Source organism: Mustelus asterias, chromosome 7, assembly GCF_964213995.1.
Source record: "Mustelus asterias chromosome 7, sMusAst1.hap1.1, whole genome shotgun sequence".
Lineage (NCBI taxonomy): Eukaryota > Metazoa > Chordata > Chondrichthyes > Carcharhiniformes > Triakidae > Mustelus > Mustelus asterias.
In genome coordinates, this window is record NC_135807.1 from 44176292 (window position 1) to 44201029 (window position 24738).

At 53.4% G+C, this 24738-nt stretch overlaps 1 protein-coding gene across 5 annotated transcripts in view; it reads right to left on the bottom strand.

The window, feature by feature from the left end:
• Positions 1-24738, bottom strand: part of cibar1 (CBY1 interacting BAR domain containing 1) — a 46322-nt gene that overhangs the window by 16562 nt on the left and 5022 nt on the right. For 2 of the 5 annotated variants that reach the window (XM_078215985.1, XM_078215987.1), the window contains 3 exons: positions 24437-24505; positions 15053-15154; positions 2543-2647 (listed from right to left, as the gene is read on the bottom strand). In XM_078215985.1, the coding sequence (XP_078072111.1) occupies positions 2543-2647; positions 15053-15154; positions 24437-24505 (276 nt within the window). Of the gene's footprint in view, positions 1-2542; positions 2648-15031; positions 15155-24436; positions 24506-24738 lie in introns of all 5 variants that reach the window. The other 3 variants (XM_078215984.1, XM_078215986.1, XM_078215988.1) reach the window with 2 other exon arrangements.

Genomic DNA, 24738 nt, shown 5'->3' on the forward strand with positions numbered 1-24738 from the left:
GGGTCTGCCACCCGTGAAGGGGGAGGGGGGGTCTGCCACCCGTGAAGGGGGGAGGGGGGGTCTGCCACCCGTGAAGGGGGAGGGGGGGGGTCTGCCACCCGTGAAGGGGGAGGGGGGGGTCTGCCACCCGTGAAGGGGGGAGGGGGGGGGTCTGCCACCCGTGAAGGGGGAGGGGGGGGTCTGCCACCCGTGAAGGGGGGAGGGGGGGGTCTGCCACCCGTGAAGGGGGGAGGGGGGGGTCTGCCACCCGTGAGGGGGGGGTCTGCCACCCGTGAAGGGGGGAGGGGGGGGTCTGCCACCCGTGAAGGGGGAGGGGGGGTCTGCCACCCGTGAAGGGGGGAGGGGGGGTCTGCCACCCGTGAAGGGGGGAGGGGGGGTCTGCCACCCGTGAAGGGGGGGGTCTGCCACCCGTGAAGGGGGGAGGGGGGGTCTGCCACCCGTGAAGGGGGAGGGGGGGTCTGCCACCCGTGAAGGGGGGAGGGGGGGGTCTGCCACCCGTGAAGGGGGGAGGGGGGGGTCTGCCACCCGTGAAGGGGGAGGGGGGGGTCTGCCACCCGTGAAGGGGGGAGGGGGGGTCTGCCACCCGTGAAGGGGGGAGGGGGGGGTCTGCCACCCGTGAAGGGGGGAGGGGGGGGTCTGCCACCCGTGAAGGGGGGAGGGGGGGTCTGCCACCCGTGAAGGGGGGAGGGGGGGGTCTGCCACCCGTGAAGGGGGGGTGGTCTGCCACCCGTGAAGGGGGGTCTGCCACCCGTGAGGGGGGCGGCGGCGGGGGGGCGGGGCGCGGGGGCGGCATGGGCGGCGGCAGTGGGGGGGGGGCGGCGGTGGCAGGGGGGGGGGGCGGGGGTCGGCCGCCATCGGCCTCCCATGGCTGGGGGGGGGGGGCGTCTGCCTCCCATGGGGGGACGGTCAGCAAGGAGTGTCTGCCGGGGGGGTGTTGCCATTGCTGGGGAGGGAGGCGGGGGGGGGGGGTGGAGGGAGGCGGGGGGGGGGGTGGCAGGGGGGGGCCGGGGGGAGGGCGGGGGGGCGGCAGAGGGGGAGGGCGGGGGGGGGGGGGGGGCGAGGTGCGGCGGGGGGGGGTGGGCTGGTGATTGCGGAGCTCCAGGATTGGTGGGGGGGGTGGGGTGGGGTCAGGGCTGGCCCGGGAATACTTATGCGTGTCGTGATCGGGCCATGGGGGTGTCATGAGGGGCAGCACTGCGGGATCCCGGGCTGGCCAGCGAGCGGGAGGCTGACGGTTCGGGGCCACTATGCATGCACAGAGCCCTGGTACTCTCAGATTCTAGTGTGAACAGGCCCCGCCCCCTTAGCATTTAATGATATTCACGATTGTGACCTCTGCATTGCACAAAGTGTGGGAGGTTCGAGTCAGAACTCCCACTGAAAAACAATTGTGAATTACATCATTTTTCCCACCAATTCAGCACTTAGACTTTTTTTGGGAGAATCGCTCCCTCTGACTTGGTCTGGCCACTTGAAGGGAACAAATTTAGAACATAAGAAATAGGAGCAGGAGTAGGCCATCTAGCCCCTCGAGCCTGCCCTGCCATTCATTAAGATCATGGCTGATCTGAAATGCATCAGTCCACTTACCCGCCTGATCCCTATAACCCCTAATTCCCTTACCGTTCAGGAATCCATCTATCCGTGATTTAAACATATTCAATGAGGTAGCCTCCACCACTTCAGTGGGCAGAGATTCACCACTCTCTGAGAGAAGAAGTTCCTCCTCAACTCTGTCCTAAACTGACCCCCTTTTATTTTGAGGCTGTGCCCTCTAGTTCTAGTTCCCTTTCTAAGTGGAAAGAATCTCTCCACTTCTACCCTATCCAGCCCCTTCATTATCTTATAGGTCTCTAAAAGATTCCCCCTCAGCCTTCTAAATTCCAACGAGTACAAACCCAATCTGCTCAGTCTCTCCTCATAATCAACACCCCTCATCTCTGGTATCAACCTGGTGAACCTTCTCTGCACTCCCTCCAAGGCCAATATATCCTTCCGCAAATAAGGGGACCAATACTGCACACAGTATTCCAGCTGCGGCCTCACCAATGCCCTGTACAGATGCAGCAAGACATCTCTGCTTTTATATTCTATCCCCCTTGCGATATAGGCCAACATCCCATTTGCCTTCTTGATCACCTGTTGTAATTAATTCAAAGGCTAAACACCAAAAAACCCCACAACAGTCAATGATTTCCCATTGAGCTCATGCCTTGAGCACCCTGGCACGATCCATACAGTTCAGGAAGTTCATGCTATTAAAGCCAGGTTAAATTGGCACTCGATTGAAATTTAATATATTTAACCATCAGACCCAATACAATCAAGATGGTTTACCACTCACTTACAAATGCACCCTTGTTAAATGTAGAAGACTGTAATTATGTCAAGTTTCCCACGTCATCGCTTTTTGGATCAGACCTGTCCCTTTTTGGCAGATAAAATTCCACCCTATGTCCCAGGATTTCTCCTTTAGGATATTATCGAAATACTTATAGTTTGTTCCTGAACAAGAGGAAAAAATGTTATATGCTACATTTACCTTAATATCTGTAATTTTTTCTTCTTGAAAATCATCAATGGTTTCTTCCAGCTGTCGTGAAATTCGAGCGGCATCCATCGTGACCCTCTGTAATTCAGACTCGGCCTGGAGAGGAGTAATTCAAAAACTCAAACATGTTAGGGTAATACATACAATTTGAATAGATTATAGAATACAACTTTCTAAAAAGATGATTAATTCCCAATCAGCAGGCATATATTTTAAACTTGTATGTACTCCGATAGCATAAGATTTAAGTGCTGGATTTTTTTTTAGTTTATTTATTAGTGTCCCAAGTAGGCTTACATTAACACTGCAATGAAGTTACCGTGAAAATCCCCTAGTCGCCACATCCCAGCGCCTGTTCAAGTACTGAGGGAGAATTTAGCATGGTCAATGCACCTAACCAGCACGTCTTTCGAACTGAGAGAGGAAACCACGCACAAAGGAAGAACGTGCAGACTCCGCACAGACAATAACCCAGGCCAGGGATCGAACTCAGATCCCTGGCGCTGTGAGGCAGCAGTGCTAACCACTGGAAGGGATCAGAACATGTATTTAAAATGAATAAACACTTAAGATAGTGCAGGAAGCCAAGGTTGTTTGAATCATTTCGTAAAAAGTGTCTAAACGACAATCAAATCCCCAGGCACACTGACATCAGGGGTAGAATTTTCTCAGAAAAATTCTAAGTGTCGAATGGGTGAGAAAACAGGAGGTTTTTCCAGCGAGGCAAGTTAACGTGCATTTACAACATTCTGCACAATACAGAGGCCGTAATGTGATTCCCGCCAGGAGTGGATGGAGCCTTTTCACGCCAGGAAGCCACCTGCAGACTTCTAGGCAGGACGCTTCGTTCTCCCAGTACACAGTATATGGGAAATTTGTCAACCCTCCCCACCCCCCGCCCCACGGACATTGCATCCCCACCCTCTACGATCTTCCCCACTCCCTGCCTGATTGGCACCCCTCCCACAGACCTCCCCCAATTGCCACCCACAGTCTCTCCCCGCTGATCGCAGGCCACTTCATAATCGTTGGTCTCAACTCCTGATCACCGGCCCCAACTCCTGATTGCGGCCCCAGCCCCCGATCACCAGCCTCCTGATTGCCGGCCTTAACTTCCGATCACAGGTTTCCTGATTGCTGGCCTCAACCCCCAATCGCCATCCTGCCCTTGTCAGACAGCACCCCATCAAACCCGCCCCATTGGCACTGCCTGGTGCGCACATCAGGGTGCCAGGCTGATAACAACTGGCGGAGCAGTCTTGAAGGGTCAAATGGCCTACTCCTGTTTTTATTTTCTATGTATGTTTCTATTCAAATTTCCTGCTGACCGCATAACGTTGAGATTACAGAAACCTTGAGAGGATACAATTTCCCGACATTACAATTGAAATTCCACAGAAACTGCAGTTCATCTTCAGTCACAAACCTGTGTCTGTCTGATTGTCAAGGAACGCACTTTTTCTCGTATTTCAGGACATCAATGTCAGGGTTCTACTTGTTGGAGCACTTTTAGGGGAACTGGACTTTGAACATCAATTCCCCCCATCCACCCCATTTTACTGGGTCAATATAATTTCAGTGCGGGTGGGGTGGGGGAGAGTGCAGAACGGGGGGAGAGAGAGCAGGACGGGGGAAGAGAGAGCGCAAGGGGGGGGGGGGAAGAGAGAGCGCAAGGGGGGGGGGGAAGAGACAGCGCAAGGGGGGGGGGGGAAGAGAGAGCGCAGGGGGGGGGGGAAGAGAGAGCGCAGGGGGGGGGGGAAGAGAGAGCGCAGGGGGGGGGGGAAGAGAGAGCGCAGGGGGGGGGGAAGAGAGAGCGCAGGGGGGGGGGAAGAGAGCGCAGGGGGGGGGAAGGGAGCGCAGGGGGGGGGGGAAAGGGAGCGCAGGGGGAGGGGGGAAAGGGAGCGCAGGGGGGGGGGAAAGGGAGCGCAGGGGGAGAGGGGGGGGAAAGGGAGCGCAGGGGGGGGGGAAAGGGAGCGCAGGGGGGCGGGGGAAAGGGAGCGCAAGGGGGGGGGAAAGGGAGCGCAGGGGGGGGAAAGGGAGCGCAGGGGGGAAGGGAGCGCAAGGGGGGGAAAGGGAGCGCAAGGGGGGAAAGGGAGCGCAAGGGGGGGAAAGGGAGCGCAAGGGGGGGAAAGGGAGCGCAAGGGGGGAAAGGGAGCGCAAGGGGGGGAAAGGGAGCGCAAGGGGGGGAAAGGGAGCGCAAGGGGGGGAAAGGGAGCGCAAGGGGGGGAAAGGGAGCGCAAGGGGGGGAAAGGGAGCGCAAGGGGGGGAAAGGGAGCGCAAGGGGGGAAAGGGAGCGCAAGGGGGGGAAAGGGAGCGCAAGGGGGGAAAGGGAGCGCAAGGGGGGGAAAGGGAGCGCAAGGGGGGAAAGGGAGCGCAAGGGGGGGAAAGGGAGCGCAAGGGGGGGAAAGGGAGCGCAAGGGGGGGAAAGGGAGCGCAAGGGGGGGAAAGGGAGCGCAAGGGGGGGAAAGGGAGCGCAAGGGGGGGAAAGGGAGCGCAAGGGGGGGAAAGGGAGCGCAAGGGGGGAAAGGGAGCGCAAGGGGGGGAAAGGGAGCGCAAGGGGGGGAAAGGGAGCGCAAGGGGGGAAAGGGAGCGCAAGGGGGGGAAAGGGAGCGCAAGGGGGGGAAAGGGAGCGCAAGGGGGGAAAGGGAGCGCAAGGGGGGGAAAGGGAGCGCAAGGGGGGGAAAGGGAGCGCAAGGGAAGACCAGGGGAAAGGGAGCGCAAGGGGGGGAAAGGGAGCGCAAGGGGGGGAAAGGGAGCGCAAGGGGGGAAAGGGAGCGCAAGGGGGGGAAAGGGAGCGCAAGGGGGGGAAAGGGAGCGCAAGGGGGGGAAAGGGAGCGCAAGGGGGGGAAAGGGAGCGCAAGGGGGGAAAGGGAGCGCAAGGGGGGGAAAGGGAGCGCAAGGGGGGGAAAGGGAGCGCAAGGGGGGGAAAGGGAGCGCAAGGGGGGGAAAGGGAGCGCAAGGGGGGGAAAGGGAGCGCAAGGGGGGGAAAGGGAGCGCAAGGGGGGGAAAGGGAGCGCAAGGGGGGGAAAGGGAGCGCAAGGGGGGGAAAGGGAGCGCAAGGGGGGGAAAGGGAGCGCAAGGGGGGGAAAGGGAGCGCAAGGGGGGAAAGGGAGCGCAAGGGGGGGAAAGGGAGCGCAAGGGGGGAAAGGGAGCGCAAGGGGGGGAAAGGGAGCGCAAGGGGGGGAAAGGGAGCGCAAGGGGGGGAAAGGGAGCGCAAGGGGGGGAAAGGGAGCGCAAGGGGGGAAAGGGAGCGCAAGGGGGGGAAAGGGAGCGCAAGGGGGGGAAAGGGAGCGCAAGGGGGGGAAAGGGAGCGCAAGGGGGGAAAGGAGCGCAAGGGGGGGAAAGGGAGCGCAAGGGGGGGAAAGGGAGCGCAAGGGGGGGAAAGGGAGCGCAAGGGGGGGAAAGGGAGCGCAAGGGGGGGAAAGGGAGCGCAAGGGGGGGAAAGGGAGCGCAAGGGGGGGAAAGGGAGCGCAAGGGGGGGAAAGGGAGCGCAAGGGGGGGAAAGGGAGCGCAAGGGGGGAAAGGGAGCGCAAGGGGGGGAAAGGGAGCGCAAGGGGGGGAAAGGGAGCGCAAGGGGGGGAAAGGGAGCGCAAGGGGGGGAAAGGGAGCGCAAGGGGGGGAAAGGGAGCGCAAGGGGGGGAAAGGGAGCGCAAGGGGGGGAAAGGGAGCGCAAGGGGGGGAAAGGGAGCGCAAGGGGGGAAAGGGAGCGCAAGGGGGGGAAAGGGAGCGCAAGGGGGGAAAGGGAGCGCAAGGGGGGGAAAGGGAGCGCAAGGGGGGGAAAGGGAGCGCAAGGGGGGGAAAGGGAGCGCAAGGGGGGAAAGGGAGCGCAAGGGGGGGAAAGGGAGCGCAAGGGGGGGGAAAGGGAGCGCAAGGGGGGGAAAGGGAGCGCAAGGGGGGAAAGGGAGCGCAAGGGGGAAAGGGAGCGCAAGGGGGGGAAAGGGAGCGCAAGGGGGGGAAAGGGAGCGCAAGGGGGGGAAAGGGAGCGCAAGGGGGGGAAAGGGAGCGCAAGGGGGGAAAGGGAGCGCAAGGGGGGGAAAGGGAGCGCAAGGGGGGGAAAGGGAGCGCAAGGGGGGGAAAGGGAGCGCAAGGGGGGGAAAGGGAGCGCAAGGGGGGGAAAGGGAGCGCAAGGGGGGGAAAGGGAGCGCAAGGGGGGAAAGGGAGCGCAAGGGGGGGAAAGGGAGCGCAAGGGGGGGAAAGGGAGCGCAAGGGGGGAAAGGGAGCGCAAGGGGGGGAAAGGGAGCGCAAGGGGGGGGAAAGGGAGCGCAAGGGGGGGAAAGGGAGCGCAAGGGGGGGAAAGGGAGCGCAAGGGGGGGAAAGGGAGCGCAAGGGGGGAAAGGGAGCGCAAGGGGGGGAAAGGGAGCGCAAGGGGGGGAAAGGGAGCGCAAGGGGGGGAAAGGGAGCGCAAGGGGGGGAAAGGGAGCGCAAGGGGGGGAAAGGGAGCGCAAGGGGGGAAAGGGAGCGCAAGGGGGGAAAGGGAGCGCAAGGGGGGAAAGGGAGCGCAAGGGGGGGAAAGGGAGCGCAAGGGGGGGAAAGGGAGCGCAAGGGGGGAAAGGGAGCGCAAGGGGGGGAAAGGGAGCGCAAGGGGGGGAAAGGGAGCGCAAGGGGGGGAAAGGGAGCGCAAGGGGGGGAAAGGGAGCGCAAGGGGGGGAAAGGGAGCGCAAGGGGGGGAAAGGGAGCGCAAGGGGGGGAAAGGGAGCGCAAGGGGGGGAAAGGGAGCGCAAGGGGGGAAAGGGAGCGCAAGGGGGGAAAGGGAGCGCAAGGGGGGGAAAGGGAGCGCAAGGGGGGGAAAGGGAGCGCAAGGGGGGGAAAGGGAGCGCAAGGGGGGGAAAGGGAGCGCAAGGGGGGGAAAGGGAGCGCAAGGGGGGAAAGGGAGCGCAAGGGGGGGAAAGGGAGCGCAAGGGGGGGAAAGGGAGCGCAAGGGGGGGAAAGGGAGCGCAAGGGGGGGAAAGGGAGCGCAAGGGGGGGAAAGGGAGCGCAAGGGGGGGAAAGGGAGCGCAAGGGGGGAAAGGGAGCGCAAGGGGGGGAAAGGGAGCGCAAGGGGGGAAAGGGAGCGCAAGGGGGGGAAAGGGAGCGCAAGGGGGGGAAAGGGAGCGCAAGGGGGGGAAAGGGAGCGCAAGGGGGGGAAAGGGAGCGCAAGGGGGGGAAAGGGAGCGCAAGGGGGGGAAAGGGAGCGCAAGGGGGGAAAGGGAGCGCAAGGGGGGAAAGGGAGCGCAAGGGGGGGAAAGGGAGCGCAAGGGGGGGAAAGGGAGCGCAAGGGGGGGGAAAGGGAGCGCAAGGGGGGGAAAGGGAGCGCAAGGGGGGGAAAGGGAGCGCAAGGGGGGGAAAGGGAGCGCAAGGGGGGGAAAGGGAGCGCAAGGGGGGGAAAGGGAGCGCAAGGGGGGGAAAGGGAGCGCAAGGGGGGGAAAGGGAGCGCAAGGGGGGGAAAGGGAGCGCAAGGGGGGAAAGGGAGCGCAAGGGGGGAAAGGGAGCGCAAGGGGGGGAAAGGGAGCGCAAGGGGGGGAAAGGGAGCGCAAGGGGGGGAAAGGGAGCGCAAGGGGGGGAAAGGGAGCGCAAGGGGGGGAAAGGGAGCGCAAGGGGGGGAAAGGGAGCGCAAGGGGGGGAAAGGGAGCGCAAGGGGGGGAAAGGGAGCGCAAGGGGGGGAAAGGGAGCGCAAGGGGGGGAAAGGGAGCGCAAGGGGGGGAAAGGGAGCGCAAGGGGGGGAAAGGGAGCGCAAGGGGGGGAAAGGGAGCGCAAGGGGGGAAAGGGAGCGCAAGGGGGGGAAAGGGAGCGCAAGGGGGGAAAGGGAGCGCAAGGGGGGGGAAAGGGAGCGCAAGGGGGGAAAGGGAGCGCAAGGGGGGGAAAGGGAGCGCAAGGGGGGGAAAGGGAGCGCAAGGGGGGGAAAGGGAGCGCAAGGGGGGGAAAGGGAGCGCAAGGGGGGAAAGGGAGCGCAAGGGGGGGAAAGGGAGCGCAAGGGGGGGAAAGGGAGCGCAAGGGGGGAAAGGGAGCGCAAGGGGGGGAAAGGGAGCGCAAGGGGGGGAAAGGGAGCGCAAGGGGGGGAAAGGGAGCGCAAGGGGGGGAAAGGGAGCGCAAGGGGGGGAAAGGGAGCGCAAGGGGGGAAAGGGAGCGCAAGGGGGGAAAGGGAGCGCAAGGGGGGGGAGAGAGGGTGCAAGGGGGGAGAGAGTGCAAGGGGGGGGAGAGTGCAAGGGGGGAGAGAGTGCAAGGGGGGGAGAGAGTGCAAGGGGGGGAGAGAGTGCAAGGGGGGGAGAGAGTGCAAGGGGGGGAGAGAGTGCAAGGGGGGGAGAGAGTGCAAGGGGGGGAGAGAGTGCAAGGGGGGGAGAGAGTGCAAGGGGGGGAGAGAGTGCAAGGGGGGGAGAGAGTGCAAGGGGGGGAGAGAGTGCAAGGGGGGGGAGAGAGTGCAAGGGGGGGGAGAGAGTGCAGGGGGGGGAGAGTGCAAGGGGGGGGAGAGTGCAAGGGGGGGGAGAGTGCAAGGGGGGGGGAGAGTGCAAGGGGGGGGGAGAGTGCAAGGGGGGGGGGAGAGTGCAAGGGGGGGGGGAGAGTGCAAGGGGGGGGGGAGAGTGCAAGGGGGGGGGGAGAGTGCAAGGGGGGGGGGGGAGAGTGCAAGGGGGGGGGGGAGAGTGCAAGGGGGGGGAGAGTGCAAGGGGGGGGGGGGGGGAGAGTGCAGGGGGGTGGGGAGAGTGCAGGGGGGGGGGGAGAGTGCAAGGGGGGGGGAGAGTGCAAGGGGGGGGGGGAGAGTGCAAGGGGGGAGGAGTGCAAGGGGGGGGAGAGTGCAAGGGGGGAGAGAGTGCAAGGGGGGAGAGAGTGCAAGGGGGGGGAGAGAGTGCAAGGGGGGAGAGAGTGCAAGGGGGGAGAGAGTGCAAGGGGGGGAGAGAGTGCAAGGGGGGGAGAGAGTGCAAGGGGGGGAGAGAGTGCAAGGGGGGGGAGAGAGTGCAAGGGGGGGGAGAGAGTGCAAGGGGGGGGGAGAGTGCAAGGGGGGGGGAGAGTGCAAGGGGGGGGGAGAGTGCAAGGGGGGGGGAGAGTGCAAGGGGGGGGGAGAGTGCAAGGGGGGGGGAGAGTGCAAGGGGGGGGGGAGAGTGCAAGGGGGGGGGGAGAGTGCAAGGGGGGGGGGGAGAGTGCAAGGGGGGGGGGAGAGTGCAAGGGGGGGGGGGGAGAGTGCAAGGGGGGGGAGAGTGCAAGGGGGGGGGGGAGAGTGCAGGGGGGTGGGGAGAGTGCAGGGGGGGGGGGAGAGTGCAAGGGGGGGGGAGAGTGCAAGGGGGGGGAGAGTGCAAGGGGGGGGAGTGCAAGGGGGGGGAGAGTGCAAGGGGGGGGAGAGTGCAAGGGGGGAAAGGGAGCGCAAGGGGGGGAAAGGGAGCGCAAGGGGGGAAAGGGAGCGCAAGGGGGGGAAAGGGAGCGCAAGGGGGGGAAAGGGAGCGCAAGGGGGGGAAAGGGAGCGCAAGGGGGGGAAAGGGAGCGCAAGGGGGGAAAGGGAGCGCAAGGGGGGGAAAGGGAGCGCAAGGGGGGGAAAGGGAGCGCAAGGGGGGGAAAGGGAGCGCAAGGGGGGGAAAGGGAGCGCAAGGGGGGGAAAGGGAGCGCAAGGGGGGGAAAGGGAGCGCAAGGGGGGAGAGAGGGTGCAAGGGGGGGAGAGAGTGCAAGGGGGGGAGAGTGCAAGGGGGGGAGAGAGTGCAAGGGGGGAGAGAGTGCAAGGGGGGGAGAGAGTGCAAGGGGGGAGAGAGTGCAAGGGGGGGAGAGAGTGCAAGGGGGGGAGAGAGTGCAAGGGGGGGAGAGAGTGCAAGGGGGGGAGAGAGTGCAAGGGGGGGAGAGAGTGCAAGGGGGGGGAGAGAGTGCAAGGGGGGGAGAGAGTGCAAGGGGGGGGAGAGAGTGCAAGGGGGGGGGAGAGAGTGCAGGGGGGGGAGAGTGCAAGGGGGGGAGAGTGCAAGGGGGGGGAGAGTGCAAGGGGGGGGGAGAGTGCAAGGGGGGGGAGAGTGCAAGGGGGGGGGAGAGTGCAAGGGGGGGGGAGAGTGCAAGGGGGGGGAGAGTGCAAGGGGGGGGGGAGAGTGCAAGGGGGGGGGGGGAGAGTGCAAGGGGGGGGGGGGAGAGTGCAAGGGGGGGGAGAGTGCAAGGGGGGGGGGGGAGAGTGCAGGGGGGTGGGGAGAGTGCAGGGGGGGGGGAGAGTGCAAGGGGGGGGGAGAGTGCAAGGGGGGGGGGGAGTGCAAGGGGGGGGGAGAGTGCAAGGGGGGGGGAGAGTGCAAGGGGGGAAGGGGAGCGCAAGGGGGGGAAAGGGAGCGCAAGGGGGGGGAAAGGGAGCGCAAGGGGGGAAAGGGAGCGCAAGGGGGGGAAAGGGAGCGCAAGGGGGGGAAAGGGAGCGCAAGGGGGGAAAGGGAGCGCAAGGGGGGGAAAGGGAGCGCAAGGGGGGGAAAGGGAGCGCAAGGGGGGGAAAGGGAGCGCAAGGGGGGGAAAGGGAGCGCAAGGGGGGGAAAGGGAGCGCAAGGGGGGGAAAGGGAGCGCAAGGGGGGGAAAGGGAGCGCAAGGGGGGGAAAGGGGAGCGCAAGGGGGGGAAAGGGAGCGCAAGGGGGGGAAAGGGAGCGCAAGGGGGGAAAGGGAGCGCAAGGGGGGAAAGGGAGCGCAAGGGGGGGAAAGGGAGCGCAAGGGGGGGAAAGGGAGCGCAAGGGGGGAAAGGGAGCGCAAGGGGGGGAAAGGGAGCGCAAGGGGGGGAAAGGGAGCGCAAGGGGGGAAAGGGAGCGCAAGGGGGGGAAAGGGAGCGCAAGGGGGGGGAGAGAGGTGCAAGGGGGGGAGAGAGTGCAAGGGGAGAGAGTGCAAGGGGGGAGAGAGTGCAAGGGGGAGAGAGTGCAAGGGGGGGAGAGAGTGCAAGGGGGGGAGAGAGTGCAAGGGGGGAGAGAGTGCAAGGGGGGGAGAGAGTGCAAGGGGGGAGAGAGTGCAAGGGGGGAGAGAGTGCAAGGGGGGGAGAGAGTGCAAGGGGGGAGAGAGTGCAAGGGGGGGGAGAGAGTGCAAGGGGGGGAGAGAGTGCAAGGGGGGGGAGAGAGTGCAAGGGGGGGGAGAGAGTGCAAGGGGGGGAGAGTGCAAGGGGGAAGAGGAGGGGAGAGTGCAAGGGGGGGGGAGAGTGCAAGGGGGGGGGAGAGTGCAAGGGGGGGGAGAGTGCAAGGGGGGGGAGAGTGCAAGGGGGGAGGGCAGGGGGAGAGTGCAAGGGGGGGGGGAGAGTGCAAGGGGGGGGGGGGAGAGTGCAAGGGGGGGGAGAGTGCAAGGGAGAGTGCAAGGGGGGGGGGGGAAGAGTGCAAGGGGGGGGGAGAGTGCAAGGGGGGGGGAGTGCAAGGGGGGGGAGAGTGCAGGGGGGGGGGAGAGTGCAAGGGGGGGGGGAGAGTGCAGGGGGGGGGGGGGAGAGTGCCAGGGGGGGGAGAGTGCAAGGGGGGGGGGAGAGTGCAAGGGGGGGAGAGTGCAAGGGGGGGGGGAGAGTGCAAGGGGGGGGGAGAGTGCAAGGGGGGGGGAGAGTGCAAGGGGGGGGGGAGAGTGCAAGGGGGGGGGGGAGAGTGCAAGGGGGGGGGAGAGTGCAAGGGGGGGGGGAGAGTGCAAGGGGGGGGGGAGAGTGCAAGGGGGGGGGAGAGTGCAAGGGGGGGGGAGAGTGCAAGGGGGGGGGAGAGTGCAAGGGGGGGGGAGAGTGCAAGGGGGGGGGAGAGTGCAAGGGGGGGGGAGAGTGCAAGGGGGGGGGAGAGTGCAAGGGGGGGGGGGACAGTGCAAGGGGGGGGGAGAGTGCAAGGGGGGGGGAGAGTGCAAGGGTGGAGGAGAGTGCAAGGGGGGGGGGAGAGTGCAAGGGGGGGGGGGAGAGTGCAAGGGGGGGGAGAAGAGTGCAAGGGGGGGGGAAGAGTGCAAGGGGGGGGGAAGAGTGCAAGGGGGGGGAGAGTGCAAGGGGGGGGAGAGTGCAAGGGGGGGGAGAGTGCAAGGGGGGGGGAGAGTGCAAGGGGGGGGGAGAGTGCAAGGGGGGGGAGAGTGCAAGGGGGGGGAGAGTGCAAGGGGGGGGGAGAGTGCAAGGGGGGGGGAGAGTGCAAGGGGGGGGGAGAGTGCAAGGGGGGGGGAGAGTGCAAGGGGGGGGGAGAGTGCAAGGGGGGGGGAGAGTGCAAGGGGGGGGAGAGTGCAAGGGGGGGGAGAGTGCAAGGGGGGGGAGAGTGCAAGGGGGGGGGAGAGTGCAAGGGGGGGGGGAGAGTGCAAGGGGGGGGGAGAGTGCAAGGGGGGGGGAGAGTGCAAGGGGGGGGGAGAGTGCAAGGGGGGGGGAGAGTGCAAGGGGGGGGGAGAGTGCAAGGGGGGGGAGAGCAAGGGGGGGAGAGTGCAAGGGGGGGGGGAAGAGTGCAAGGGGGGGGGAAGAGTGCAAGGGGGGGGGGAAGAGTGCAAGGGGGGGGGGAAGAGTGCAAGGGGGGGGGAGGAGAGTGCAAGGGGGGGGAGAGTGCAAGGGGGGGGAGAATGCAAGGGGGGGGAAGAATGCAAGGGGGGGGAAGAATGCAAGGGGGGGGGAGAGTGTCGGGGGGTGGGAGAGTGCAGGGGGGGGAGAGTGCGGGGGGGGAGAGTGCGGGGGGGGGGGGGGAGAGTGCGGGGGGGGGGAGAGAGTGCGGGGGGGGGGGGGGGAGAGAGTGCGGGGGGGGGGGAGAGAGTGCGGGGGGGGGGAGAGAGAGTGCGGGGGGGGGGAGAGAGAGTGCGGGGGGGGGGGGGGGAGAGAGTGCGTGGGAGGGAGACAGACTGTGAGGAGGGGAATGAGAGATTGTGAAGCGGGGTGAGAGAGAGAGCGCGCACGGGAGAGGGGGGGTGGAAAGAGAGTGTGCATTGTGAGTGACTGATTGAGCACCACTCACTCACCCTATTACGCACTTCCACTCATCTTTTTTATTTCTCTTTTTTTTTGCTCAGCAAGTTGTATCTTTTCAAACCTCAGATTGTTTTTGAAATTATAATGTGGCACGTCCATGCGAAAAGGTTTGACAAGCCTGCTGTAAAATAAGTGCCATGCATATGATAGTACATATAAAAGAAACAATACAGAATTACGTTTTATTGTTACATTCACCTCCTTTACATCCTTCGTTTCTGAATGATAGTGTCGAAGTTGATTTACAAAATGCTCAGGGGGTTCATAGAGTCCTGAACATTTTAAAATTTGGACATTTTAAACAGATACAATGCCAAATTAAATGTTTAATAAGTGGGCACTATTCCCCGCTGCTCTTCAAACACTTTTATTTCTAACTGTTGGGAGAAAAACTCTGTGCATGAGTGCATTCAGCCAGAGCATTCTTCTCGGCAACACTGCTGGAGATGGACAGAAGCTGCGCAAATGTAAACAAAGTTTTAAATGACTGAAATCCAAACCTCAAGGATCTATGTCAATCTAGAAGCTACAGTGTAAATGTGCCTTTAGTTATCATCAAGTCCTGGAAGAGGATATATCAATATATGGTTTACTCTTAATCCTGATGCTACTGAGAGTTCAAATTACTTAATTGGAGGAGGTCAATGTCACTGGGTTGAGAACAGACCTATCCTAGCTGAATTGGAATAAAAGATTGGAAGGCAAGTGAGCAAAGGAAATTGGACAATGGGCTTTATTGAGGCAGAGATTACAAAAGTAAGGAAATTAAGATGAATCTTTATGTAACACCGGTTGGACCGCAAGTTGTGTATTTTTTTCTCAATCCAATTCTGGATGTTACACTTTAAGAGGGAAGTGAAAACTTTAGAAAGGGTGCAGAAAAGATTTATGAGATTTGTTCCCGGATGAGGGACATCAATTATGTGGATAGATTGGTGAAGCTGGGATTGTTCTCCGTGAAGATATGGTTGACAAGATATGGTAGAGATGTTCAAAATGGCAGGAGTAAAACAGACAAATCATTCCCATTAGCAAAGGGGTCAAGAATCAGAGGACATGGACCCAAGGTGATTAGCAATAGAACCAAAGGTGACATGAGGGAAAACATTTTCACGCAGCAGGTTGTTAGGATCTGGAATGTACTGCCTCAGATGATGGTGCAGACTGATTCAGTAATTGCTTTCTAAAGAAATCTGGACAAGCACTTGCAGAGAAAAAAACTGCAGGATTACATGAGAGGGCAGGGAAGTTGGACTAGTTAAATTGCTCTTGCTGAGATCTGGCACATACTGGATGGATTCTGTGCTGAACATTTCTATGAATAAAAATTGTAGCCTAGAAATTTTTTAAACTCAATTTAGGAAGTGAATAGAACACAGTATGAGATTCTACACAGGTTAAGTGTGCAATTTATTAAAATCAACTTTATTCCTAGGCCCACATCTCATAATTCTGTTAAGAGCAAAGTGTATATTTCTGCTCATAAAAGAAAAGGTCAATCACAGGCTCTACTGTGGAAAGAACAAAAATTGTTTTAAAGGTCAAAATAATATAAAGTTCCTGGATATATCCAATAAGACAGTTACCCTGCTTATTACTTATTGTGTAACAGTGCTCTGTACAATGCACATACATACAACCACGTAAATTAAGGATACAACAACTTGTCGGTCAGAAGGATTTCTCTGGCGCATTCTCTCCACGTGGGCAATTTGCCTTGATTCACGTTTTATAGCACCAGAAGCAACCTTGAGGTCTTCCTGTGAAAAGATTTTAAAAACGAAATAACTTGACAGTAGTAGATTACGTAATACAAATATGAATTTTGAGAAGTCATGTCCACCACAAAACTGCTAGCTTGCATCTACATGTTCAGAATTGAAGTTGCTTTATTAATTAAGTTATGAAAAGAATTCTAATTTTTTCTTTCCTTTTACACATTGATGGCCTCAGAATTCAGACTGTGGATAGCCTGTACAAACAGCTATCTGTATTGCAAAAACATATCGACAATAACTTGCATTTATATGCACCCTTAACAGAGAACAGCACTGCAATAGCACTTCATAGAGATGCAATTGGACACAGAGCCAAATGAGATATTGGAGCTGAAAGCATGTTCAAATGCTTAAGAAGAGTCTTAAAGGAAAGGTATGGGTTTTAACAAGAAAATTCCAGTTTGTGAGCAATACGCAGCTAATGACAAGGCTGTTAATGATGGGGTAAAGGTGAGCAGAGAGAGAGAAAAAAAAGAGACAATTTGTAATTAGCATCTAAAGGACATGACCAAATCTAAGCTGCTACTTGCACCTGTCTAGCATGCATCCTCTGATATCCTTCCAAATTTGCATTTAGAAAGATATAACCATAAGAAACTTATACTGGAGCACAAATAAAGACACAAAAGTGGTGTTAAGAAGGTTCCAAGAAGCTTCCTCACTTTCCTTTGTTGAGCAAGCCTAAAATGATTCAGAGAACTCTGAATATATATAGCTCTCTATGTAAAATACAAATTAAAAGGAGGAACCCTCTCTTGAAAGGCCTACATGAATCTGGCACTGTTCAGACCTTTCCAGATCACATTATGAGAAATAATTTTTTTGCCCCTTGTAGAAACAAGATCATATCTTTTGAAATGCTTCCACACTGGATTTTGGCATCAGATCTCATAATTTTGCAAGCTAAATACCTGATCAGTTCCAATTACCATTCTAACATCAGTAGTAGAGAAATTATAGGAAAAATGTCTGAGGGACAGAATTAATCTCCACTTGGAAAGGTGAGGATTAATTAAGGATAGTCAACATGACTTTGTCAGGGAGAGATCATTTTGAGAGTGAGCAGATGTGCAGATGAGGGAAATGCAATTGATGTGGTCTACATGGACTTCAGTAAGGCTTTTGACAAGGTCCCACATGGGAGACTGATCAAGAAGGTAAGAGCCCATGGGATTCAGGGCAATTTGGCAAAATGGATCCAAAATTGGCTCAGTGGCAGGAAGCAGAGGATAATGGTGGAAGATTGTTTTTGTGACTGTGTCCAGAGATGTACCACAGGGATCAGTGCTGGGTCCCTTGCTGCTTGTCATGTACATTAATGACCTAGGTGTGAATGTGGGGGTATAATCAGCAAGTTCGCAGATGACACGAAAATTGGTGGTGTGGCAAATAGTGAGGAGGAAAGCCATAGATTACAGGATGACATAGAAGAGCTGGTCAAATGAAATTTAACTCTGAAAATTTGAAGTGATGCATTTTGGGAGGACTAACAAGATAAGGGTGTATACAATGAATAAGATGCTAGGAAGTTCAGAGGTCCAGAGGGATCTAAGGGTGCATGTCCAAAGATCCTTGAAGACAGCAGGACAAGTAGATAAAGTGGTTAAGAAGGCATATAGGATACTTGCCTTTTTATTAGCTGAGATATACAATATAAGAGCAGGGTGGTTATGATGGAGCTGTATAAAAGGCTGGTGAGCCTTACATCAGTGGTAGGGAAATTATTGGAGAGGATTCTTCAAGACAGGATTTATTCCCACTTGGAAATAAGTGGACGTATTAGTGAGAGGCAACATGGTTTTGTGAAGGGAGGTCGTGTCTCACGAACTTGATCAAGTTTTTCGAGGAAGTGACAAAGATGATTGATGAGGGTAGGGCAGTGGATGTTGTCTACATGGACTTCAGTAAGGCTTTTGACAAGGTCCCTCATGGCAGACTGGTGCAGAAGGTGAAGTCGCATGGGATCAGAGGTGAGCTGACAAGGTGGATACAAAACTGGCTCGGTCAAAGAAGACAGAGGGTAGCAGTGGAAGGATGTGTTTCTGAATGGAGGGCTGTGACAAATGGTGTTCCTCAGGGATCAGTGCTGGGACCTTTGCTGTTTGTAATATATATATATATGTATATATATATATAAATGATTTGTAGGAAAATGTAACTGGATTAATTAGTAAGTTTGCGGACTACACAAAGGTTGGTGGATTTGCGGGTAGCAATGAGGACCATCAGACTACCTTCTTGACTACCTTCTCCACCTGCATTAAAAAAAAGTAGTCAAGAAAGCATATGGCATGCTTGCCTTCATCAGCTGGGGTATTGAGTTTAAAAACTGGCAAGTCATGTTGTAGCTTTATAGAAACTTAGTTAGGCCGCACTTGGAATATAGTGTTCAATTCAGGTCGCCACACTACCAGAAGGATGTGGAGGCTTTGGAGAGGGTACAGAAAATTTTTACCAGGATGTTACCTGGTATGGAGGGCATTAGCTATGAGGAGAGGTTGGAGAAACTTGGTTTGTTCTCACTGGAGCGACCGACGTTGAGGGGAGACCTGATAGAAGTCTACAAGATTATGAAAGGCATGGACAGAGTGGATAGTCAGAAGCTTTTTCCCAGGGTGGAAGAGTAAATTACTAGGGGGCACAGGTTTAAGGTGCAAGGGGCAAGGTTTGAAGGAGATGTACGAGGCAAATTTTTTACACAGAGAGTAGTGGGTGCCTGGAACCCGTTGCCGGGGGAGGTAGTGGAAGCGGATACGGTAGGGACATTTAAGAGGCATCTTGCCAAATACATGAATAGAATGGGAATAGAAGGATATGGTCCCAGGAAGGGTAGGAGGTTTTAGTTAAGTCAGGCAGCATGGTCAGTGCAGGCTTGGAGGGCCGAAGGGCCTGTTCCTGTGCTGTAATTTTCTTTGTTCTTTAAGCTATAGCTGGGGTAGTGTGTGCAGCTCTGGTCACCACACTAAATGAAGGATGTGATTGCACCAGAAAAGGGTGCAGAGGAGATTCACAAGGATGTTGCCTGGACTGGAGCACTTCAGCTATGAAGAGAGGCTGGATAGACTGGGATTGTTTTCCTTAGAGCAGAGAAGGCTGGCGGGGGGACCTCATTGAGGTATACAAAGTTAGGAGGTACATAGAAAGGGTACATCGGAAGAAACCTTTTCCCTTATTTGAGGGGCAATAACCAGGGGGCATGGATTTAAGGTAAGGAGGAGATTTAGAGGAAAAACTTTTTCATCCAGAGGGTGGTGGAAATCTGAAGCTCACTGCCCTGAAAGGATGGTCGGGGTGGGAACCCTTGACATTTAAGAAGCATTTAGATAAGCATCCGAAACACCGTAGTACACAAGGCTATCGGCCAAGTGCTGGAAAATGGGATTAGAATAGATAGGTATTTGATGGCCGACACATTCTGTGCTGTAAAACTCTTTGACTCTGCGACACAAGGTCACATCCACGATGAATCTTTTTTGTTCAAACCTAAACAGTATATTGAAAAGTTGAAAGATATGGCCAAATATGATCAGAGCTCCACCTAGCAGCAGAATAAAGTAATGCAAAAATGTAACTAACATGAGCACATGAAGTATAAAGAACGAAAACCACTCAGGAAGGGTGCTCGTTCCTCAATTTTCAATTGGGAGAAAGTGCAAAACCAAAATTATTCATACTGTCCATGAAATTGTAATGCAAAGCTGAAGTGAAATTGATGAACAAAGTGAACATGCTTCAATAGCTGACGATTCGTAAATGATTTCAAATAAGAATGCTGTCGCAATACTTGACCAGCCCAGATATAACGTTATTGAATGTTTTCAAATTAAATGCTCCTTTTTTCAAGATTACCTTCCAACCACCTGCATTTTCTACTGTGTCTGGTTGGCAGTGTTTGCTGACAACGTGAACAACAAGAGCAGCAGAAGGATACGAAGTTTTGTTCCAACCACCTGCACGTTCTCCTCCAAGCTGCACACCATCCTGACTCAAATCTATATCACCATTCTTCATTATTGCTAGACCAAAATCCTGGAACATCCTTCATAGCACCACATGGGTTGCAGAGGTTCAAAACACTTCTCATCACCATCTTCTGAAGGGCAATTAAGGAACGCACAACAAAAGCTGCCCTTGCTAGCAACACTCACATCTCATGAGCAAATTTTAAAAAAAGATTCATTATATTAATGATTTAGATAACAGAATAGAGAACCATATATCCAAGTTTCACAATGACACAAAGACTGGTGGCATGATAAGTGGTTTAAATGGGAGCATGGAATTACAAAGTGGCATTGATCGTTAAGACAGTCAGCAAAGCTGTGGCAGATAGATGCCCATTGCAGGTGAAGTGTGAGGTCAAAAAGGGAGGTCCATGTACCTTCAAACGTTGAAAAGCTAAATCAGTGAAGATCCAAAGAGACTTAGGGGTCGATGTAAAGAGATTTCTAAAATGTTGTAATTAAGTACAATAAATCATCAAAAGGTTAATGGAATGTTAGTCTTAATAACCAGAGATCAAGAATATAAAGGGAAGGATTTTTTACTGCAGCTGTACAGAGCTCTGTTTAGATCGCATATGAAATCAGATCTGGCACTGCATCTCTTTAAGGATATATTGGCTTAGGGAGGAATAAAGTGCACATTCAACAAGCTCCAAAGGTTAATGTATAGAAGAGAGATTACATAAACTAGACTTGTATCCCCCAAAATGTAGAAGGTGATTCTGGATACAGAACTGGCTCGGCCATAGAAAACAGAGGGTAGAGGTGGAAGGGTGCGCTTCTGAATGGAGGGCTGTGACAAGTGACGTTCCTCAGGGATCAGTGCTGGGATCTTTGCTATTTGTAATATATATAAATGATTTAGAGGAAAATGTAACTGGTTTGATTAGTAAGTTTGCAGACAACACAAAGGTTGGTGGATTTGCGGACAGTGATGAGGACCATCAGAGGATACAGCAGGATATAGATCGGTCGGAGACTTGGGCGGAGAGATGGCAGATGGAGTTTAATCCAGACAAATGTGAGGCAATGCATTTTGGAAGATCTAATACAGATAGGAAATATACAGTAAATGGCAGAATCCTTCAGAGTATTGATAGGCAGAGGGATCTGGGTATACAGGTCACAAAGGGGCAACGCAGGTGGAGAAAGTAGTCAAGAAGGCATACGGCATGCTTGCCTTCATCGGTCGGGGCATTGAGTTTAAAAATTAGCAAGTCATGTTGTAGCTTTATAGAATCTTAGTTAGGCTGCACTTAGAATATAGTGTTCAATTCTGGTCGCCACACTACCAGAAGGATGTGGAGGCTTTGAAGAGGGTCCAGAAAAGATTTACCAGGATGTTGCCTAGTATGGAGGGCATTAGCTATGAGGAGAGATTGGAGAAACTTGGTTTGTTCTCACTGGAACGACGGAGGTTGAGGGGCGACTTGATAGAAGTCTACAAGATAGTGAGGAGCATGGACAGAGTGAATAGTCAGAAGCTTTTTCCCAGTGTGGAAGAGTCAATTACTAGGGGGCATAGGTTTAAGGTGTGAGGGGTAAGGTTTAAAGGAGATGTACGAGGCAGGTTTTGTTTTACACAGACGGTGGCGGGTGCCTGGAACTCGCTGCCGGGGGAGGTAGTGGAAGCGGATACATGACAAATACATGAATAGGATGGGAATAGAGGGATATGGTTCCCAAAAGGGTAGGGGGTTTTAGTTAAGTCAGGCAGCATGATCGGTGCAGGCTTGGAGGGCCGAAGGGCCTGTTCCTGTGCTGTAATTTTCTTTGTTCTTTGATTTGTTTGAGGATTTACAGGTTGAAAGAGAAAACCCTTTACTGCTGGGCAACCCCAGGACAACAGACATTATCTTAAAACCAAAGCTATCCCATTCACAAGTATTAAAAAACATTCTCATGCAGAAGAATTGTGGAACTCTCATCACAAAAAACATTAAATGTTAGTTTAACTAATAATTCTAAATCTGAGATAGAGAAATTTTTGCAAGCTCAGGTCATGATCTCCTTGAATGGCACAACAGGCTTGAGAAGCCAAATGGCCTACTCCTGCCCACATGTAAAGTCACATTGAGTTTTACCAAGACAAAAGTGCAGCCGCAAAAACTAGACTCAAAACATTAGCTAGAAAGAAAGGATATCTATTTAGAAAATCCTCATGTTTGCAATGTATGGCTTTAAGCTCCCAATAAACGGAACTGATCATTTTGTAGCCTCCAAACAAACATATTTTGAGATTTAAATCATTAATAGCCAAGGATAAAAGGGAAATTTGTAGTAAAGTTCAAATCCATAAAATTAAGCATTAGCACTTTTGCCTGAGTGCTCAAACCCTTCCAAGAATAAATCGTGTGCTTCTAACTGCTCTTTAGGTTTTCCTCTACTTGGGTTTCCTTTAATGTAAGTGAAGCAATGCTGAGTATACGTACAGCTCAAATTACAATAAATTCTAATTTATTTCGTGCCTCACCTTCATAGTTGCTTGCACATAAATGTTATATTTAGAGTTATTTATGATTAAGACAGCAACCTTGTGACTGTATCAGCTTTTGATAATTTTCTAGTAACATATATGTTATCTACATGACAAATAAGAATATAAAAAACAGCAGGAGACATAGTGAATAGCGGAGCAATTTTGAAGAGCCAAATGGGCTAAGATCGTGGCTGGTTTTCTACCTTAACTCCACCTTCCTACATGATTCCAATATTTTTTAATTCCCTTAGTACTCAAATATCTATCAACCTTCATCTTGAATATTATCTACAACTATGCATCCACAGCTCTGTGAGATAGAGAATTCCAAAGATTCACAACCCTTTGAGTAAAGGAATTTCTTATCTCAATCTTAAATGGTCGACACTTTTTTCTGAGATTGTCACCCCATGTTCTCGATTGCCCAGTGAGGGGAAACATTTTCACAACATCCAACCTACTATGGCCCTTAAGAATTTTATATGTTCAATTAGATCGTCTCTCATTCTTCTAAACTCCAAGGAATAAAGGGCCGAAGTAAGGGAACCAAAACAGCATTAGGTACTCCGGGTGTGACCTCAACAATGTCCTATATAATTGTAGTAAGACTCCTTTACTCACATTCTCATCCATTTCATTTGCTTGAGGTACTGCTGTAATTCACTTACAAGGCCACCCAGGTCCCTCTGAATGCAAATATTTACTAGTCTCTCTGCATTCAAACATATTCTGCTCTTTTATTTTTTCTATCAAAATGGATAACTTCACACCATGCCACACTATATTCCATTTGTCATGTTCTTCCCACTCACCCAACTTATCTATCTATATTCCTCTGCAGTCTTAAGCATCCTCTTTACTGCATTGGCACAGTGGTTAGCACTGCTGCCTCACAGCGCCAGGGACCCGGGTTCAATTACCGCTTTGGGTCACTGTCTGTGTGGAGTTTGAACGTTCTCCGTGTCTGCGTGGGTTTCCCTCCGGGTGCTCCGGTTTCCTCCCCGTCTGAAAGACATGCTGGTTAGGTGCATTGATCCGAACAGGCGCTGGAGTGTGGCGACTAGGGGAATTTCACAGTAACTTCATTGCAGTGTTAGTGTAAGCCTTACTTGTGACGAATAAATAAATAAACTTTAAAACTTTATAACTTTGCATCATCAGCAAAGTTGGATACATTACACTCAGTTTCCTCATCGAGGTCATCAACACGGATTGTAAATAGCAGAGGCCAAAGTAGTGATCCTTGCAGTTACCCACTAATTATAGCCAACCCAAAAATGTCCTGTTTATTCTGTTCTCTGTCCATAAATCAATCCTCAATCCAAGCTAATTATCCCATGAGTCCTAATTTTGTATAACCTCCTGTGAAGCGCCTTACTGAATATATTTTAGAAATCTACATACGGTACATCCATTGGTTCCCTCTTATCTACCTTAGTTACATTTCTAAAAACTCCATCAAATTTATCAAACACTCTTTCCCTTTCAGAATTCTGTGTTGACTCTGCTTAATTATATTATAGTTTTTTAAGTGTCCTGTTATTACTTCGCTAATAAAAGATCCTAGTGCTTTCTCCACTATCGATGTGAGGCTAACTGGCTTATAGTTCAGTTTTCTTTCTTTCTCCTTTCATAAATGGTGGGATTATGTTTGTTACCTTCGAATCCTTGGGAATGGTTCCATAATCTAAGGAGTGTTAAAACATCAAAACTAAGGCATTCACTATCCCTGCAGCTACCGCTGTTAAAACCATTTCTAAAACTTTCTTTAAAAATAAGATTATTGTTCCCTCCAGTTTAAGTTACACAGTTCTATACAGGCCAAAAATAAAAGAGAGTTATGTCCTGAAGATTGGATCAAAGTAATTTGTAATCTCTGTGCTAATATGAAGTAAAAAATCCATTTTTAAAAATCAGTACAAACAGAAGTGAATTTCAATGGTGTGCATCTATTTTAGTTCCTAAAATCCATTTGTAAAATGAGGTATATTCGCGCTCAGCATTATAATGACAAAATGTTAGTAACTGCATATTAATGCAAAGTTACCAAGGTAATTGTGAGAAAAAAACATTTAATATATTTTCACTTTATTAAGAAGTGGAAAATGATTCTCAGGCAGTGCTAATCACTATTTTGAATCATTTTATTTGTGGAACCGTGCAAAAATCCTCTTCAAATAACCAAATCTTCTCTGCAAATCTTTAGCCAATGTTAGATCCTCTTATCTGTGATCTGAGATGCAGGGGAATAAATTGGCTTTTGTTTAAAGTTTGAATACCTGCATGATCAATTAAAAGACTCACTACCTGACATCCCTACTTTATTTTATCTATATTTCATATAGGAATGTAGAGGGGATATAGAGTATGTGGTAGCCGTTTAATCATGTTTCTGAAATTCAAATTTTGTATTGAAATGGCATTACTTGAGACATATCAAGGAGCCACAAAGCAATCATTGCTGATTAATAAAAACTGAGAATGCCCTCAGAGGCAGATAAGAATCTAATTTAATCGATTAAATACTAAATGGACAAGTTAGTCAGATGGTTCCCAAAGAAGGGACTTTACAAATCTTACATACAGGAATGAAATTCAAATGATTGCTTACATAAAATGTCACTGGAACTGTTATGCTCTAACATAAGCACTTTGGTGTTATATGTTCAAAACATTAACAATACAAATATACTCTTAATATAATGTAATCATTATTAACATATTGTTACAATGAACTCTGAATGTTCCTGCTACAATGGCTACTGTGCATGCTCAACTTACCTTTTTTAGCTTGGTAATTGAACCATATTTCTTCATAGGTTCGACAACTTTAGCTTCTAGCCTTTCAACCTATATAACCAAATGATAAATTGTCAAATGTTTAGAACGGTATGTGAAATGGCGGTCATTGGAGGTAATTGGCAATTCCTTCCCCCAAAGAAGCTTGTAATGAATGTAGACAGGCATTATATCTTTGTATTCTAAACCTCTAAATCATATTAGTTTGGGCATTGCACCTCTGGTAACACAACAAAATGGTTACTCATTATTTTCTGCTACACATCGTAGAAATTCACTTGATT